General features: G+C 31.5%; 2 protein-coding genes across 2 annotated transcripts; one reads left to right on the top strand and one right to left on the bottom strand.

The window, feature by feature from the left end:
* Nucleotides 1-660: 660 nt before the first annotated feature.
* Nucleotides 661-3,143, top strand: LOC149907277 (uncharacterized). Its single transcript, XM_090103636.1, has 3 exons — nucleotides 661-797; nucleotides 1,037-1,491; nucleotides 1,885-3,143. Exons 2-3 carry the CDS (start codon nucleotides 1,043-1,045, stop codon nucleotides 2,720-2,722), a joined length of 1,287 nt encoding a protein of 428 aa, XP_089959762.1. The 5' UTR covers nucleotides 661-797; nucleotides 1,037-1,042; the 3' UTR covers nucleotides 2,723-3,143.
* Nucleotides 3,144-3,702: 559 nt separating this feature from the next.
* LOC149907276 (ecdysteroid-regulated 16 kDa protein-like) lies at nucleotides 3,703-10,833 on the bottom strand. The gene is made up of 4 exons (XM_090103768.1): nucleotides 10,671-10,833; nucleotides 6,019-6,132; nucleotides 5,130-5,248; nucleotides 3,703-4,235 (listed from the first exon to the last, which is right to left on the bottom strand). Exons 1-4 carry the CDS (start codon nucleotides 10,735-10,737, stop codon nucleotides 4,098-4,100), a joined length of 438 nt encoding a protein of 145 aa, XP_089959894.1. The 5' UTR covers nucleotides 10,738-10,833; the 3' UTR covers nucleotides 3,703-4,097.
* Between the last annotated feature and the right edge of the window lie 8,441 nt (nucleotides 10,834-19,274).

The following is a 19,274-nucleotide window of genomic DNA, read 5'->3' as shown; positions in this document are numbered from 1 at the left end:
AATCTTAAATTTACGACATTTCCATGGATAACCAACAGGAAAATCGTTAATTAAAAACAAGACGAGTTTCACTTTCAAAGTTGTTACAGCAATAGAATATGTAACATTATTATACAGTGAAACTAACTAGGTAGCTAAGTACCTGCAGGTGTACTTACATAGTATGTATATTAATATGTATGTAACTTCATAAAGATCATGCTGTTGCATCATTTATAATTATAGACACATAGTCTAAGGGCAATGTTTGTTTTGTACATTATCTTGCTTTTAATTTTTCATGAGTAACTCTAGACCTAATTTATATATTTTTACTAATTGAGATATTCAAAAAGTTTATCAATTTTATATTTCGTAAAAACCACGATAAACTTAGCCACAAGATATTATCTGTGCGTTTTACCGATTCAACAGCACGTCACTACAAAATTTATTTGTGTAGAATAATATTAATTAAATTTTAATTAAATGAAATAAATGCACATAATCAAAAGAAATATATAGAAAAATAAAAATATTTAGATGATTCTTCTGATGGACAAATCCAGAAAAATAGTAATATTTCTGAACGACTCAAACAAAAGTTTATTGAACTTTTGACATTTAACACTGATTTGGCATCTATATTGCTTTGTTTTGATCACAAAGAGCTAAGACAAAAAGCGATGAAACTTGGAACTATGGCAAATTAGATATGATTTTAAAATTATTGGCGCATTTATTGTTTATTTTGAACTAAGTGGAAGTAAATTCTGCTTTGAAGTAGAAATAATTAAAAAAAAGGAACTAAACAAACCGTAACGTAACTATCGAGCTAAACACGTTCACATTTTTTATTTTCATAAATTATAGTCTGCATAAATGCTTATGCATAAATAAATAAACGCCTTGTAAATACTAATGAACTACTATTTTAATACTTAATATATAATATGTTATAATAATTCCTCTATCGTAACATCTAAAATTTTCGTATGAAAATTACAAAATAAAAATGTTTACAAAACTTTTCTTAAACCGTATTAAATATAATTTCAGAGAAATGGAACAGTTACAAACGGTGCCGGCGAGCTTGCCGCACATAGTTCAAGTGTACCAGCCCTCAGTTTCCATCCATCCATCGTTACACACGCAAGGAAAGCTCACATACCAAGACGCCATAACTACCGACACATTACACCCTGTAACACAAGTCCACAACATACAAACGAACATACAGAATGTTCTCACACAAAACCAAACGGTCATGTCATGTCAGCAGATACATTTGCAGAACGTACATCAAACTATTCAACCCATACAGGGTGATTGTCCGCTACAGATCACATCTCATGTGATTCTACCGCAAGTACCGTTGTTTAAACAGCATTTATTAACTGGTACTGTGCATCAGCAGTATTACGGACAGTATGATACATTTTTGAAGGAGCAACAGTGCGTTATTGCTAAAGTTGAGCCTGAATTGCAGTTGATTGGGGAGAAGCAGGATGAGTGAGTATCTTTGCATGTAGTAATAAGATCAATTTAGTAGAACATTATTAGAGCATTAAAGATGGCTGTTTTCTCAGCTCCTGTTGTTCTGTTATGCTTATTTGTTAGTGAAAGTTACAGATAATGTTGAACATCAAACATAGAACAAGTCTACAATATAAAGTTATAACTTTAATAGTGTACATAAAAAAATTAATTGTGTCATAACATAGCCTGTAGTGCAAAAATCATTCAATTGTTTTCTTGGTTCAGCGCTCAGTTTGTCTAGATCAAAAGATCAAGACTTTCAAGACAGTAGATTGGTAAATTATAATCACCTATTTTGCTTATAATTAATATAAATATAATTTTAGCTACTAGACATAGTATTAAATGTTTACATGTTAGTTACAGATCAAAGCCAGAGAGCAATCAACAAGTGAACATAGAAATAGTGCTCAAAAAGAAGCGAACGCGCAGCCAGCTTCCGAACCCAAGTAAATGGGCCAGTAACGTCCGCAAGCAAAAGCACCAACGCGGCGAAGCATACATCAGTCGCCGAGGAAAATATGTCCCTGAAAGATGTGTCCGAAACACGAAAGATTGCCTAAAATCCTGCCGTTACAAGTGTAACGAACGAATAAACGATACTGATAGACAACACATCTTCAAAGCTTTCTATTCTTTAAACGCAAACGAAAAGAAACACTTTTTGTTAAACACTACGGAACGAAACTCAGTGAGACATAAAGATCACAAGCATAGTGATGGTAATTCTAAACGGAATTATTCGTTCAAGTATTTCTTTTTAGTTCGCGCAGTGCGATACGCGGTGTGCAAGAACTTTTATCTAGGGACGTTAGCAATATCACAGAAACCAGTGTATAATGTGCATTTGAATAAAACTGACTTGAATTTGCCAAAACCAGATGGTCGAGGGCTTTCCGAAGCAAGCACTCATTCTATACCCAACGAATTTAAAGACAGAGTGAGAAGGCATATTATGTCATTCAATACTATTGATTCTAAGCCTATAAAGCAATTTTCGACTAAGAAACAGTATTTAGAAGCGAACATGAATATAAAACAAATGTATACTATGTATTGCAATGAGTGTGAAAGAGACAGTGTGACGCCAGTGAAAGAGTCAATGTATAGGAAGATTTTTAAGCTTGAATTTAACTTGCATTTTAAGAAAGATAAGACTGGACAGCTTTGTTGTAAGTGTAGAGGGCCCGTTAAGAAAAAGTGATGTTTCAAAAACAAGTGTGTCGGGTTTTCCAAATTAATGAAATCGTGAAATTTTTATATAGAAGAAGAAGAATATGACTACCTATTTATTTAAGAGAAGAAACAATATAGTATTTATTTAACTGTTGTGTGATAAATTCTTGTGTTTGATTTTACGCTAGCTTATACATTTAGAAATTAAATATTTTAACGGATTTTAAACGCGATTTATTCATTATATTATTATCCTGTTGTTTTGCACACTTTGCAGCAAGCATGGTCACAGGGGCTGGCATATGCTATAATAATATAATGAATAAAATGGCGTTTAAAATCCGATAAAATATTTAATTTATAAATGGGTAAATTCTAAAAGTGATAAGTAATGAACTAAACCGGCCCATGCATTAATATTGTAAATTTCACGGTTTCTAATTTTAGTGTGCAGATATTATTTTGTATATGCTTTCAAAGTAATTTTTCCTCTCTAGGCTGTATATTTGTAATAAATTCTCAAACTCTAGTCAACATAAATATGGATTTGACTAACTATAAAATTATATTAAATGTGCATGTATATTTTTTACATTTATAAGCTTTTTTATGGAATAAGATAATTTTTTTAAATATGTTTTTTATTGTCTATTACATCTATCAATATTTATAAACATTATTTTTTAATTGTTTATGGAAATTGGCGGGAAATAAACCCATGTTCGAATTTCAAGATAGCATCAGCTTAAACCATGTTGCAGTTTGCAATATATTATGACTGTAGAGCAAACTTACACCCATAGATTTTTTTAATATTTAGCACATGATATATCTTCGAAGACAACATCTGCATGTTTTCTTGAAACATTAAAAAAAATGGCTGACCAAATTTGGATGAAATTTTTTTTTAGTTGCAGGGTAGGTAGTCAGTTTAAATATACTAATCATAAGCTTAAATAATAACAGTAGATCTAAGGGAGGGACATAGGGGTAAAAGAAACAACAATAATTAAATAATTAAATTTTATTCAAACTATTCATAAAGTATTGTACAACTTTGGTGAAATTAAGGCAAGACTTTTAAATGTTAACCATAAAACTTCTTGCTTACACCTTTAATTATATACCTATTTTATAAAACCTTTTTGTAATATATTATAACACATATATAAAATATTGCCTCAATAAAAAATCCACTTAAAAACTGCCGATGTTGCTAGCTTAGGGAATATTATGTTATATTATTATTGTAACACTATGAAAACTAAAACAAGAATGGTAGTAAGCAGATAACAATTATTAAGAAGCTTTCAATGGTAACTTAATTTAAGAATTTACGTATAATTAAATTGTGATTCTCAAACAGTTTACAGATAATAAAATAACCTCTAAAAAGATAATATTTAATTGATTTTAGCGGGTATCATGATGCAGACTAAATCTCCTTCGTCGCTTTTCAATTCCCATTTGACATCAACTTTGACTTTTGGGTATGATTTCAATACTGGCAGCGTTGCCCTGTACGCCTGCTTTTCACCGCTCTGAAAAAAAAAAAAACAATTTGCTTATAAACGATAATTTGTACTTCTATGACACCCTCACTTATCTACACTAATATTATAAAGAGGAAAACTTTGTTTGATTGTAATGAATAGGCTCATAAACTACTGGACCGATTTTAAAAATTCTTTCACCATTCGAAAGCTACATTATCCACGAGTAACATAGGATAGGTTTTATCCCGGAAATTCCACGGGAACGGGAACTATGCTAGTTTTTCTTTGAAACCGCGGACGGAGCCGCCGCGGCCGGCGGAAAGCTAGTAAGAATATAAGTAAAAGTAGCTAGCGACTTCGTCCGAAAGGCAGAGGCAAAGTAGCTCCGTTACGACATGAAAGAAAGACAAACTAGTATTAGTAAAAAAGACTGTAGTGAGAACTTATTTGTAATAGGTACTTGTGTAGCTATCAAAGGGGGAAAACGGGAAACTTAAATGAAATTATTATCGTTATAACTTTTTTAATGGGCTAATATTGCTCAGTTTTATAGCCAATAATGTATAATGATGTTTTATATAAATAGCGCTGGCCCAAAATAGTTTCAATTGATATAAGTAAACTATCTACTAGAAATACCTAGTTACGTGTTTAATATTTACGTGTCTAAAGTGAAGAAGCCCTTTAATTAAGCACTGGTTTAAAACTGTAATGTTGGTTACAATGTTTTCGTTTGATTATTTGTCCCTGTAAGTACGAGGTAGAGTTCATAATTTTGTTTTTATTTCAAGTCATGACACTAATAATATTTAGGAAAAGTTAGTTCACGACTTACTTTTATTGTAAATTCTGATATGTAAATTTTCAGTAATGCGAAATTTACATATTACGATATACATATAAGACTATACTGTCATTAAATATGTATATTGTTTATACCTTTATGGGGCAGGTTAGGCCCTCATCTTTGCAGGCATCCGGATTGGGCATGGGGAATGGCACGGGCAGATTCATGATGACGCCGTGCACCACTGTGTCGATGGCTTTCACGTCCATATCTGAAAAGGCAGATCAAAGGAAGTTGTAAAAACATGTTAAAATTGAATAAATGATTAAATTGTTAAAATGGATCCCGGTTTAAAAAATAAACCCCAAAAAATGAAGTTATTTAAAATTAAGAAATTCGGTCGAATAAGTTTGCTGGTTTATGTTTAAACATATCAACATCGAATCTATATTAGAATGACACGATTATGCTATTCTATAGTAATTTAATTATTGCTTATAAACAGTAAACTGGCTGACCCATTCAACTTTGCTCTATTTTTGCTCGCTTTGAAAATTGCATTGCTATCGGTCATACATAGTGTGATTCTGCAGTAGGTACTTCTCGATATATCTAATACAAAAACAATCAAATTGAACCATCTATTTCCCGGGATTGACGCGTTCTACTTAACAAACTCTTCAGCACAACAATATACCTATGTATAATAAAAAAAAGACGTGTGGCACTCGGGGACTGCCGCGTTGTATACGTAGTATATTATTATTAGTCTGTGGCCGCGGTAAAGCTATTGCATAGCATGCCTTCAAGTCACACCTTCCGTGTCCGTCGGAGTGGGGAGCGTGAGGTCTTTTCGTTACGGAATTTTTTGATTCGGTCCCCGCGCTCAAGGCCCGCGATAGAAGCTATGCAATAGCTTAAAAATATTAATATACCTGTATAGATTTCTATTAGTAAAATATAAATGCTATGCTAATAGATATTAGATACACAGATATTATTTGTTGTGTACTGTAGTACTTATTATTATGTATTACTTACTAGGTGTAAAGTCAATAGATATAGTTGCATTGGTGTTCCTCTTGAGCACGCACTCCTTCGCGTCCGGGGCGCATCCCGTGATGCCCACATCCTGGACTGTAGCTAGCTTTGATCCTAAAAAGAAAATGGCCTTAATATTAATAAATGTGTGGGTTATTAGATAGGTATTATCTTATGAGGGTTTTGGTATTATCTTATGAGGGTTGATACGATTTTATTTTAATTTTATTTAAAAATTGTTTGGTGTTTCTCACACATAGAAACGAATAAATTCATTCGTATTAATAATAATAACATTTACCTAGTTGTTCTAAAAAGAGTATTAAATAAATAAACAAAGAAATATCATTTGGAATAGAACTAAGACGTAGAAATTACATGGATAAACTTTGTTTTACCATTGACTGAAGAAAATGCTTTGGAAAAGTCGGATAGAAATAATAGCTAAAGAAGATATCAGATAATATAATGTTAAATATGTAATGTATAGTAAATAAAATATTAAATTTCACGAAAAATGAAACGACTTGTAATTGTCATAAAAATAATCGGAATTAAGATCGAAATTGGTTTTTGAACGTTATTACAATACCGTTTTACGCGGATATTCTTTTATACATTTTCGCGCCTCCTTTTTAGAATAATTTGCTATTCATAGCTTTCATTAATAATACACCATCAAAGAGTTAATTATTATCTACATTAATCGTTTTTTGAATTAATTCAGTTTACTTTATTTATTGTTGAAAGTAGAATTATCTTATAGATAGATGAATTTTCTTTAAAAGTTCATCTCAAAAATTTCTTTTAAGATTTAAGAATCAGCTGATGAGCTTTTAGTAGACACCATTTTTGTGTTACAGGACATATTATTTAAATAATATTATTAGATTATCTCGTTTATTTAAATAAAATAATAATTGTGTAGAGATCAATTAATAAAGACGATCTAAAGAAATTGTTATTGATTATTTTGACTATAATAATATATGAGTAGTCTATCTACCTACTAGTATTTGAAGAGAATGTTTGATAATTTTATTCATATGTAGGTAATTTTTAAACGAATTAGAAAAAGGAGGCCCTCAATTCGACTTGTAAATTTTTTATGTTTCTATTTGCATTTCCATTTCTCTATTCTTCCGAAACCTTTGACTATATTATTAAAAGTTAAAACAAAGCCTCATTATAATATCTATTCTTTTATCACTAAATTGATAATCTTTTTTAATTCCGATAACAAAAGATAGTGTGTTATAACAAAGATTCAAATGTCCATTGCCACGTGCGTGAAAGAATTATAACAATGTGTCTTACGATATATTTTACCTACGTGTTATATTACGAAATGATTAACACTGAAATGCAGGAATTTATATACTTAACTAAGTATTTCTTTACTCATGTTCTAGTAACCTTTAATTAGTTAATTTTAAATAATTAGTTATTAGTTAGTAGATTTAAAATTAATATTTTTCGGCTTCTTCGATATTGGAATAGGAAAAGCGTACTTATAATGTACTGCAGATTATTGCAGCTCACTTACCGAGAGATGAAAAGCTAGTAAATTGATATCTAAGTACATAATACATATTATTTAATTTTGATTACAAATTTTAAATTACATAACTATTAGGAATACGCTTGTAGGTAGGTAGTCAACATTAAATACCCTCATACTTTTTACTAAAACCTAAAAAACAAAAAAGAGACGAAGTAACAATAAAAGTTTTATTCAAGAGTATGTAACCCAATTTTATTTTATAAATTAATCAATACAACAACAATGACCAGTGATTACGCTTCCGATATGTAGCGGAACGTATAGTATTATAATATTATCTATGGTGAAACGAAAGATAAAGGTCAATTTGGCAAACAATTCTATGCAAACAATGAACTATGAAGCGCGACAAATTATATTATTGTTAGGAAATAAAATTTTAGGAACAAACACATGGGTAATAACTTAGATTACAAAATAAAATACAGATGGAGCATGTCAATCATTCATCGCCCTTGTCAAAGAAAATACGAAATCAAAAACGAATACGTTCCTCCGCTAGTGCTATAGCGATTCTAGTGTCATGCAATACGTCAAAAGGGGTTTGATATTTTAGTAAAAAAATGCTGTCTTGTGATATTAAAACGCTGTAAAACTTGTTCCCGAAAACAAACAAAAAGATAAAACATCGTTTTACAGATTTTCTGTAGATTATTTGGCTTATTTAATTTTGTATACAATTAATAATTTTACAAATACGAAGGAATTCAAAACTTCAACGTGTGCTGCCAGTATTTTGAAAATGAATTTGCCATTTTTAGGGGTAAAATGGTTAAAAGATATTTGGGGTAGTGCTGTTGGATTTTTCGATCGTGAATGTGATTATTTGTATAGTGCAATAAAAGTTCATGGTCATTATTAGATTATTTTAAAAAGCATTATACATTTTTTTGTTACTTTTATAAAAAGCGTCGTTTTCGCTTGCGATTTAATTCATGTGAACTCCATGATGGATATGATGAAAATAAAATGTCCCGCATTCTCGACTAAAAACTACCGCTATTCGCATTCATATGTTTTGAAAAATAAAAACTTTTTTTAATGTAATTTATTTAATAAATTTAATGTAATTTATTTAATAAAAATTGAATAAAATTATTTTGTCCATGTTTAACTTTAGTAGATAGGTGCTTTATGTAACAAAATAATTTTTACAATATTATAAAATAATATCAAAAACCTTAATTTATATTAAAATAAAAATTAAAACATGACTGCTAATAATTTATGTAGCCTACGTCACTACCACCACAGCTACCTTCATAATTCAGATGATTGCAATGACACCTCACAAGTCACAACCCAAAATCGATCCAACAGTTTATACTGCAGGGCGTGTCAAAGAAATATTATACATACATACCTACACTCGAAAAACATAACCCTCTTTCTTCCGTAGTCGGGCAAAAATTTGGGAAATTTTTCATTATCTGGTAACATAACACGCACACAGAAGCACCGTGTTCGTACAGTGCAACGGCGAAATGACAGCACACATAGCTTTATGGAAATGACGATAAATCATTCGGTTTAGTTCGGCATCGCTCCATCTGTCTTTTATTTTGTAATCTAAGGGTAATAAAATAAAATAGTTTCCCATTGTAGCGTTGCGTACGCAGAATGACAGTGCAATTATGACAAACTTTATTTGAATTTATTTTTCTATTTTTCTATTTTTTAGGTTCGTAGATATTTGTTGTTAGATATGCGTATTTCAAATTCCATAGACTAAAAGAATCTGCACCCAGAACTTAAAATCATTTAAGATACAATAAATTATAGGTTTTTAACTTTTTAGTTTGCAAAACAAATTTTTCATAGGTAATTACATATAAGCTTGCAATTCGCAAAGAACCAATCCCACATTCTATTTCCAGATTATTACTTGCATGCACGTTTTATGATTGCAATGGCTTTCTACCCATACAGAACATCCCATAAAAAAAGGCATAGGTGCATAAGAAATAAGGAAAACAAAAGAATATTCTGCTCTCCGCACTCTACAATTTACAACAGAGTGTATGTGCGACACCCAAGAAGCTTATATCTAATACACTGGAGATTTCAGTATGAACAAGAAAATATGATGGTTTGGTTAACTATTTCCTCTCAAGAGATAATTCGTCAGACGCATGAGAGTATAGTATTATAAAGCCTCGTGAACGTCAGCTGGCGCTCGGTTGGGGGGGTGCCTCCCACGCACATAGGAAAAAAAATACATTCATTCATTCATTTCCTCTCAGCTAAAAATTTGTCAAATTGTAGCTAACCCAATATCTCAACGAAAAAAAATAGTCAGCTGGTTACAACATGGTGTATTATACGTCAGCTGGTGTCTCGAACATGAAAGTTAAATTTAAAGAAAAATTTATTTTCCGTTATTTCCTCTCAATCAAAAATTTACCTGATGATAGCTTATATGTAACTGTGGATAAATATATATGTCAGCTGGCTGTATCTTGGTGGAAAAACCGTCAGCTGATACGGGAGGCTACAACCGCTCTTCCCCCCAACCGAGCTCCAGCTGACGTTCACGAGGCTTCATAATACTATACTTTGATGCATTTTACTAATTACCGCTTGAGAGGAACTTGGTCATAAAATCTGCTGCTGGCTCCCGGACCATGACGTTGAATGACGCCTGTATGTTTTTTTGTTACAAGTTAATGGTCATAGTGCAATCTCCAGTGTATTAGATATAAACTTCTTGGCGACACCCATTCAGATACAGCTTAAATAATAAACACAAACATTGCATATGTTATTATTATATTTTTGTTATCTCCCATTTGTATTATTTTTAGGGACATTGAACCTAAAATTAAATCTACTTATTTATCGAATACTTTTTAATTGGTGTAGATAATCATACATACATATTTTTTGCTTGAATTATGAATTATTTGATTATAAAAGGTAATACAAAAGATATATCTTGCATAAATACGCATTAGGCCAATTTAAACATTGTTAAATGACTCACAGCACTGAAATCATTCCTACTGCAGTTAGCAGTTAATATTTTGGAGCAATTTATCAATAATGCCAATTTAAATAAATAATTGTAGATATAAAAATTTTTACTCACCGCAATCTTTATAAAACTTGGCGTGTGCACTGGACAGTAACACAGCTGTGAAAAAGTAAAACAACATGTTTTTGTTTTATCTGTGGAAATTCGCGCGCTAACGAAATTGACGACTCGCGCGTTCGCGGCTAACTGACCGATCGGATGGGCTGAGTAATGCGACCTTATACTTCTTTATAATGCGTCCGCGCCGGTCAAAGAGTACGCACACATACGTATAATAGATATGAGAGGCAATTGTAGTATTGATTCATTCATGGATAATAATAGTTTTGTCAACGAACTACGAGAGGTGACACTGTTGCAAGGTTTTCAGATTCTTGTTATTATTTAAATAAAATCTTCCAGAATAACGATAAAAATATTCAATTATTAAATAATTCCCATACCCAGCCCTACATTCTTTAACGATATACACTATGTAATTATTGAAATTAACAAGAAATAAAGTTATAATTTAGTAAAATAGTGAAGTACCTATCTGTTGTAATAGTTTTAATAATCTATGTTGGACCGGAAGCGCGTTACAGCCGTGCAAATGTTTCAGGAAAATGGCGCGCACATGTTGCGAATAAACGATTATTGTTATTGTAATGTATTCAGATTGCTTGTTTACAAATACATTAAATTTGATAACATATGTATTAATTAATATTTTGGTTTATTATTTAAAAAGTTGATGCGGCATAATTTATAGATAAGATAATTTACGTAATCTATGTACCTGTGTGCTATTATAGTAGGTATCTAGATACAAATAGAAATTAACCTTTTTCATTTGCCTATGTCACAGATTTGTAATTAGTTATTTAATACGTAACCTACGTCTGCAAGTAAGCCTTTTAGAAGCCGAATCTTGCTAGATTTATGTAAATTAAAATAAATTATGTTATCTTGATTTCTAGTTTATTTTCATATTACTTATACATTTGACCACAATTGATCTCATATTACGCACCATTGTCTGCGGTGGAGCAATAATATAAAGAATGAAGATGAATTAGTATCTCATATCATAAGCATTCCTATATTTACTCAAGCTACATGTTATTTTACCTTATTAGATGCCGACAAAATGGTCACCAGAAATGATGATGCTGCTTACATATAAAGTAGACAAAATAAATAATTTTATTTACAAATAATTACGTTTCGGGTCTTAACATAAGTTTATAAATAAAAATCAACTCTACATCACCTAAGCTATGGAATTATAGCTAAAAGCTATTAAGTTAGAAAACCGGCGTTTTAATCCAATTAAACAGCAACTAAACTAGCATTAAAGTGTTACAGCTAAATGGCAATTTCCTAAGCTTTATTAAATAATTTCTTTTAGTGACAATTCACAGAATTTCGTGATACACCTACATGAGAGCACATTGCCTTCATTTTGACGTCCAAATAAGGAGCAAGAGCGATTAAGATACACACTTCTACTTAGATTTACATTTGGAACCTACTTTATTTTTAATTATTGTGTGTGTTTTTATCAGAAGAACCCTTAAATAAATATTAGTTCATCTTCTTTTTTGGTTATAAAAACTAGAAATTAAAATATGTAAATAAGGAATTTGTTAATGCATATTAATTTTAATCCCAGCTATATCTTTATGGTTAATCTGCAATTACAGACGTTTATTTGCTAATTTAATGTTTGTCAGATCATTTATTTACAAATGCATTGTTTACACTGCACCATTATTGATCGATCCATTAAAAACCAAGTTACAATATAATTAAAAATAACAACTATTACGATAACAAATAAGTGAAGTATATAACAAATATTTGTTTTTGGATATTGTAAAATCGATTAAATTGCAATATGTTGACAATTGATAATTACAATGTTGTTAATACACAGACGTTGAAGTACACTACAGGTTGAAAAAACAACAGTGTGAAAATTATAAAATACCTTCATAAAGATGCCTTAGTCTTATAGAGACGTTATCATTTACAATACATTTTACAAGAGCTCTAGTAATCATCAGTTCAGGTAATTATTAAATTAATTTGCCTTGCAGTAAATAGTGGTATGTACCTATTTGTCGTTGTTAGAATAATGATCTCACGTGTATATTTCCAGAGCTTTTAAAACATTTACATTTTACGATTTAGTTTGCTTTAAAGAATAATTGAAATTCCAAAGAAACAATTTGCTGCCCTGTCAAAAAGATTTATTTTCAAACAACGCAACGGATATTGATGTGTTTTTTAATACATTGAGAAATTCTCGAAGAACGTACCTATTAGTATATGTCATAGACAAAGCGGATGAATCTGCAGGCGAAACGTTAATCGATACTAATATATAAAGCTAAAGAGTTTGTTTGTTTGAACGCGCTTATCTCAGGAACTACTGGTCCGATTTGAAAAATTATTTCGATGTTAGATAGCCCATTTATCGAGGAAGGCTATAGGCTATATATCATCACGCTAAAACAAACAGGAGCGGAGCAATGCGGGTGAAACCGCGCGGTACACTTAGTTTTAAATATATGTATTTGCTATCGCTCCTAACTTGAGCACATAACAGAGGAAGGGAACATTTCGCAGCTAATTGGTACAAACTTGGTGAGCCGAGTGTAATGCAAGTACATATATAATGTTGGCGCATTTTTAAATAAAATACTTACGAAAAATTAGGATTTGCTTGCTTGCTTAGAAATGCAGATAGAAAAATGCATAAATTTTATTGTTGATACCTAAAGATATTGTTTATTCCAGAGTTTTTAACATAATTTTTAAGGAAATTCTTATGAATGGTTACCAATACTCGGATTCTTATTACCAAAGTATTTTTTAACATGACAGGCTTTTAATACTTGAATCAATTTTAATTTCATGCAAAAAGTCGATTCTGGACTACGCGTCGGCCGCTACTGTCACAGTATTACAATATTATTTCTACTATTCAGTCAAAAAAATTTGCTAGTTGCTTTGCTCTATTCTAACACTAAAAACCTAGAATAATAAGGAACTTTAAGTTTTTTTATTTGGAAGTTTATAGCGGGAGTAATCACGACACAAGGTGAATGCAACATATTGTATTATGTAAGTTTAACATACCTACTCATAGGTTATTATTTCAATTCTATAGTTCAACCACTCAAAACCTATAACCATTCTTAACAAAAAAAATCTAGTACATATTGCTATATATTATATATTCAACTCTACAAAGGGGTTTGTATATCTCCTAAGGTAGGTACTCAATTAAATATACCTCGTAAGTACTTTAATATAATATTAGGGGTCAATGCAAAGTGAAACCATTAAACGCATAATATTTATCTACGATAGTTCTGTGGACGGTTATTAACTGCTTAGTAAGTCCATAAATTTAACGCGTATTCGTAAAAATGTATTACAACACAGGTTGACCATGGATTTATGTTATGGAGGACATATTTTAAGATTTTTTCCCACACTTAGAGTAGAGTCTACGATAGACTAAAAGGTAGAAATAATTAATTTCGACTGGTTGAACCGTTTTTGATGATTCTTTGTTTATTTAATGGTAGTGTTTTCTGGTTCGTCCCATTAACATTTTGTCCAGTTCTGACCATTTTAAGGCGGTTTAGTTTTTCTATATAAAATAATGATTATCGACTTATAATTCATATCTACACTATATCAACTGACATAATAAGGTTATTGAACAAGTTGTTTGGGACACTGGCCAATATAAAAACCAAGTTAAAGTATCATATGTATTAGCAATACATGGTAATTGTGAATAATGGTCACCCTAACTTAACATTAACTTAGCGGCTACTAGCTTGCTTACTGTGTAATAAACAGGGGGTTGTTTTCTTAGGATTAGCGCCCCTTTATAGATTGTATCTATTTAATCGCGTGCACTAACACCTTATTACTATATATTTCTTGTCTATAAAGTATACAACTCTGTAACGTTTTATTAAATGCAAGTGCAAGTTTTTAATATACAATTGCTATAAATCTTGATTGTCTACTGTTTTTCAGTCTTTTCTTGGTAGAAGGCAAATTTCAGAAGTAAAAGCTTCATTTAATTCTGTGTTTATAAAACTAGATTTGCAGCCTTCTGTGTTTAAGCACATAATATACTACTTAAGTCATTCAAACGACGATTTAAAAGTATGGGCACCTAAGTATATAATTCTGTGACACCTAGTAGAGTAGAGCTATTAGGTACATTGATTTTATTTAACCGTAAATATGTAATCAGCTATGTGGCCCGCTAGAACAAAGATATAAAGTAACGATCCCAAGTACAGTCGTTCTTGATTCGTAGCGTTGTCGTAGGCAACGTCGGAGCCAAAAAAGTAGAGCATTAGCCATATAATTTATATTTAAAGGACTATGTCTATACCAATTATAACATCATACAATGACCGATCTGAAGGTGTCAGGCAAAAAAAAAATATTTGTCTTGAATTTATATTTTTGGTTTTATGGCATTCAAATGCTTTATAAATATAAATTTATAAAGAATAGAAAAAATTCGCGGTGTGTCCCTCCAGACACATAAAACTGAAAGAATAGAATAAATTCGATTGCTCTGGCGGGTCACGAGTGGCTGAGTTGGTCAGGCATCCGCCCCGGAATGGCGCGAAAGGATGCGGGTTCGAGTCCCGCCTCGTGATCGAATTTTTTCTATTCTTTATAAATTTATAATATTTGTCTTGTAAAGTATGGACTATGTCCACTCTTGTCCACTAGATGGTTCCGTCATTGATCTGTAGATACCACAATATACATATGTACGTAGTATATATCTGTCAACTGTGGTAGATACCGTCACGCGGCATGCACGGAGCGTCAACAATTGTCCATACATGCTTTGATTCTTAATTAATACGCTTTATTTGCTTTCCGATCCTTACAAATTCCTATTCAGATTGACCGGTTGGCTTGGTTGGTAGTACCTTCCAAGCCAGAGGTCGTGGGTTCGATTCCCACCCGGGGCAAATATTTGTGTGATGAACATACCTAGATGTTTTCTCTGTGTCTGGGTGTTAATTATCTATACAGGGTGTCCCAAAAAGTAGTGATATACTGAAGCTGGGAGGTAGAGGACTTAGAGGGCTATCCGAATCACCCCCATGTGTGTTATGCGATTTTTCGTATTTTCGGAGTTATTACATTTTTTTCAATTTTTCATCTATCGCCGAGTACGATGAGATTTTTATATTTTATGGTGACGTGAATTATTGCGCTAGATGCTTGATTTTTTTTTGTGTGCTAAGCTGAAAGATAGGCCAATTCAGTATGGTAACATTTACTATCGTTAGATCTTCGAATGGAATAAAAAAAAGAATTAAATGCCAAGAAAGATAAAATTACCCAGTATGTTCATAACTTCAAGGGCCCATAAAAAAATAAAATCACATAAAAAAGGTTTTCCATTTGGCTTTTAAAAACTTGCTCTATCGATCAGGTAGCTACCCTAAAAATTTCATTTTATTATTCTGAAGGCTTCAATCGAAAAATTGAAATCTAAATGTGGTAAGTGCAAAATTTTTATTAACATGATGATTATTAAAACCAATAAATAGGTGTTTAAAAATGATTTTTTTTTAAATAGCCCCGCTGTTGCTCAATGCAAGTGCGACATCACCGTAAAAAGTTGTCTTTTAAATGTCTGAATGCTTTTTTATCATTTTTAATGGTTTCTTCTGCTACTATGAATTTCCGGGTTATTTCGTCCAAATTGGGGCATTCTCTCAAGTAGCCGAGGTCTTTTTAGTATCCCCATTGAAACAAATCAATGGGGTTTAGGTCGAGGGACCGTGGAGGCCAGGCTTTAAAGCAGGCGTCACCGGCGCATGCGCAGGCTGCAACGACCAATCCATCTTTCAGGGTATTTTTGCCCTTTAGCCTGGCCTCCACGGTCTCCGGACGTAAACCCTATTGAATTTTTTCCGTGGGGATACTACAAAGACGAGAGACTGCCACAATTGGGACGAAATAACCCGGAAATTCATAGTAGCAGAAGAAACCATTAAAAATGATAAAAGAGCATTCAGACATTAAAAAGACAACTTTTTACGGTGATGTCGCACTTGCATTGAGCAACAGCGGGGCTATTTAAAAAAAATTCATTTTTAAACACCTATTTATTGGTTTTAATAATCATCATGTTAATAAAAATTTTGCACTTACCACATTTAGATTTCAATTTTTCGATTGAAGCCTTCAGAATAATAAAATGAAATTTTTAGGGTAGCTACCTGATCGATAGAGCAAGTTTTTAAAAGCCAAATGGAAAACCTTTTTTATGTGATTTTATTTTTTTATGGGCCCTTGAAGTTATGAACATACTGGGTAATTTTATCTTTCTTGGCATTTAATTCTTTTTTTTATTCCATTCGAAGATCTAACGATAGTAAATGTTACCATACTGAATTGGCCTATCTTTCAGCTTAGCACACAAAAAAAATCAAGCATCTAGCGCAATAATTCACGTCACCATAAATAAAAATCTCATCGTACTCGGCGATAGATGAAAAATTGAAAAAAATGTAATAACTCCGAAAATACGAAAAATCGCATAACACACATGGGGGTGATTCGGATAGCCCTCTAAGTCCTCTACCTCCCAGCTTCAGTATATCACTACTTTTTGGGACACCCTGTATAAAGTATTTATTTAAAATTATATTTGTATGTTTATCAGCCATCTGGTTTCCATAACACAAGCGAAAGCTTAGTATGGGATCAGATCGTGCCATGTGTGAAAATTGTCCTGAAATATTTATTTATTTATTTATTACGGTCATAGTATGATACGTAGTGGGTAGAGTCCTGTATGTTATTATAATATTTGTGATAGCACGAACATGAACGTTTTTTTTATTGGTAGTAGGGAAGCGCTTGACCACAATCTCGCCTGATGTTAAGCTGAGATGTGATTGTTAGTAGCAGACAGATACCTATACCGTAAATGTTTATTTGATAAGGTTTCTACGCTAGTTTTCTATCGTTCCTATGACACATGGCCTATAATCTACGAATATTGTACAACCATGACGCTCCGTGGGCGTGTACAATTACTAATATCCGTCCAATTCTCCATGCGAAGTAATAACCATCGGATATAACTGATCAATTTACTATTTCGGTAAATTGATTCTTGTACTGCGCATGATGGACTATTTAGCTACTGTTTTGTGATGAATAGCCTGCTTTATGTTTTGTTTCATTACTCTTTAGCTGTTATTATTATTATTAGTAACTAAAAGCATTGAAAGAATAAACAGTTATTATTTTCGGTAGGCTTGAAGAAATTATGATTGTTATTGTAGTGAGTTAGTATTGGCGTATTGAACTTGCTTATTCCTCTTCTAAATTATTAATATTGCTCGAATATTTCTTGCATTTATGCACATCTAGCTGACGCTAACTCCGTTAGCCGCATTAATTATGACAATAAATAGCAGCTCTTTCTTTCTTTCTAAGTTGGTTGTGACCGTCTGACTAGTCATAGCGACATACTTTCAAAAGTGGCCATACAGTTATTCATAAAACAATTATTATTTTGGGTTCCATATGTCATAATTTCTGATCAAGGAATTGTTTAACATTACAGGAAATGGATGTACGTTGTTGTACCATAAGTTGATCATTATTTTCATTACAAAATTATAATATAAAACAAAGCTTCTAATTACATGGTATGGAATTAACCAAGGCCAAATAAAACTAATGTATTATAAATTGCTTAAGCATGTAAACGGTTTCAATTACATAACTACGGTATCTATTATAAATACATTTTGGCAATTTACCTTTTTTCGAGGTGTAGTTATTATCTTGATGTGTTTTTATAACGTGATTATGGCTTTGAATATGGAAATTATTATATTGTTAAAATGTAGAGTCATTAATTGGCAATATTTATAAATTAGGTTCTTAGGTTTTTTTTTTAATTGATTATTGTTTCTTTTTACATTTACTTGCTAAAACATATTGTAATTTGTACATAGTATAGTAATCGATCTTTTCGATAAGAGGATTGAAGGATTAACGTGTAGGAGCATAGGAACCATTGGACATTACTGAAGAGTTTGTTTGCTTGTTTATTTGAACGCGCAAATCTCAGGAACTACTGGTCCGATTTGAAAAATTCTTTCGGTGTTAGATAGCTCATTTATCGGGCTATATATAATCACGCTAAGACCAACAGGAGTAAGTAAGTAAATAAAACATCAAAGCATTCACATCGTGTTTATTCGATAAATATGCGACATGTAGTAGAATTGTTTAAAAGCCAATAGTTTGAGTGAAACAATTTTATAAATACGATAATATAATAATAGTTATGTACAATATAATGTTTGGACACCAGCCTTAATCTCTATACTAATAATAAATGCAGGAATTTTATATAAATTGATTGATAAATATGTATAATATAAGTTAGTAGTAATAAGAGATTTGTTTTTCATGAATGCAATTTTAAATAATATCAAGGTAAGTTGAACAAAAAATTATGTCCATAGGTATGCATTTACTAATTCAAAGATTTGGTAATGATCTGAGGCACAAGTCATATAATAAAAATTATTTTAAATTATACGATACTGGAAAAAAAAACATAATAAATATTAAATATAG

Source organism: Colias eurytheme, chromosome 7, assembly GCF_061535395.1.
Source record: "Colias eurytheme isolate Ceu_HAF_F1 chromosome 7, ilColEury1 Martin Lab GWU primary, whole genome shotgun sequence".
In the NCBI taxonomy this organism is placed as follows: Eukaryota; Metazoa; Arthropoda; class Insecta; order Lepidoptera; family Pieridae; genus Colias; species Colias eurytheme.
Note: the sequence above shows the minus strand (reverse complement) of the source record. Positions and strands in the feature narration are given on the sequence as shown.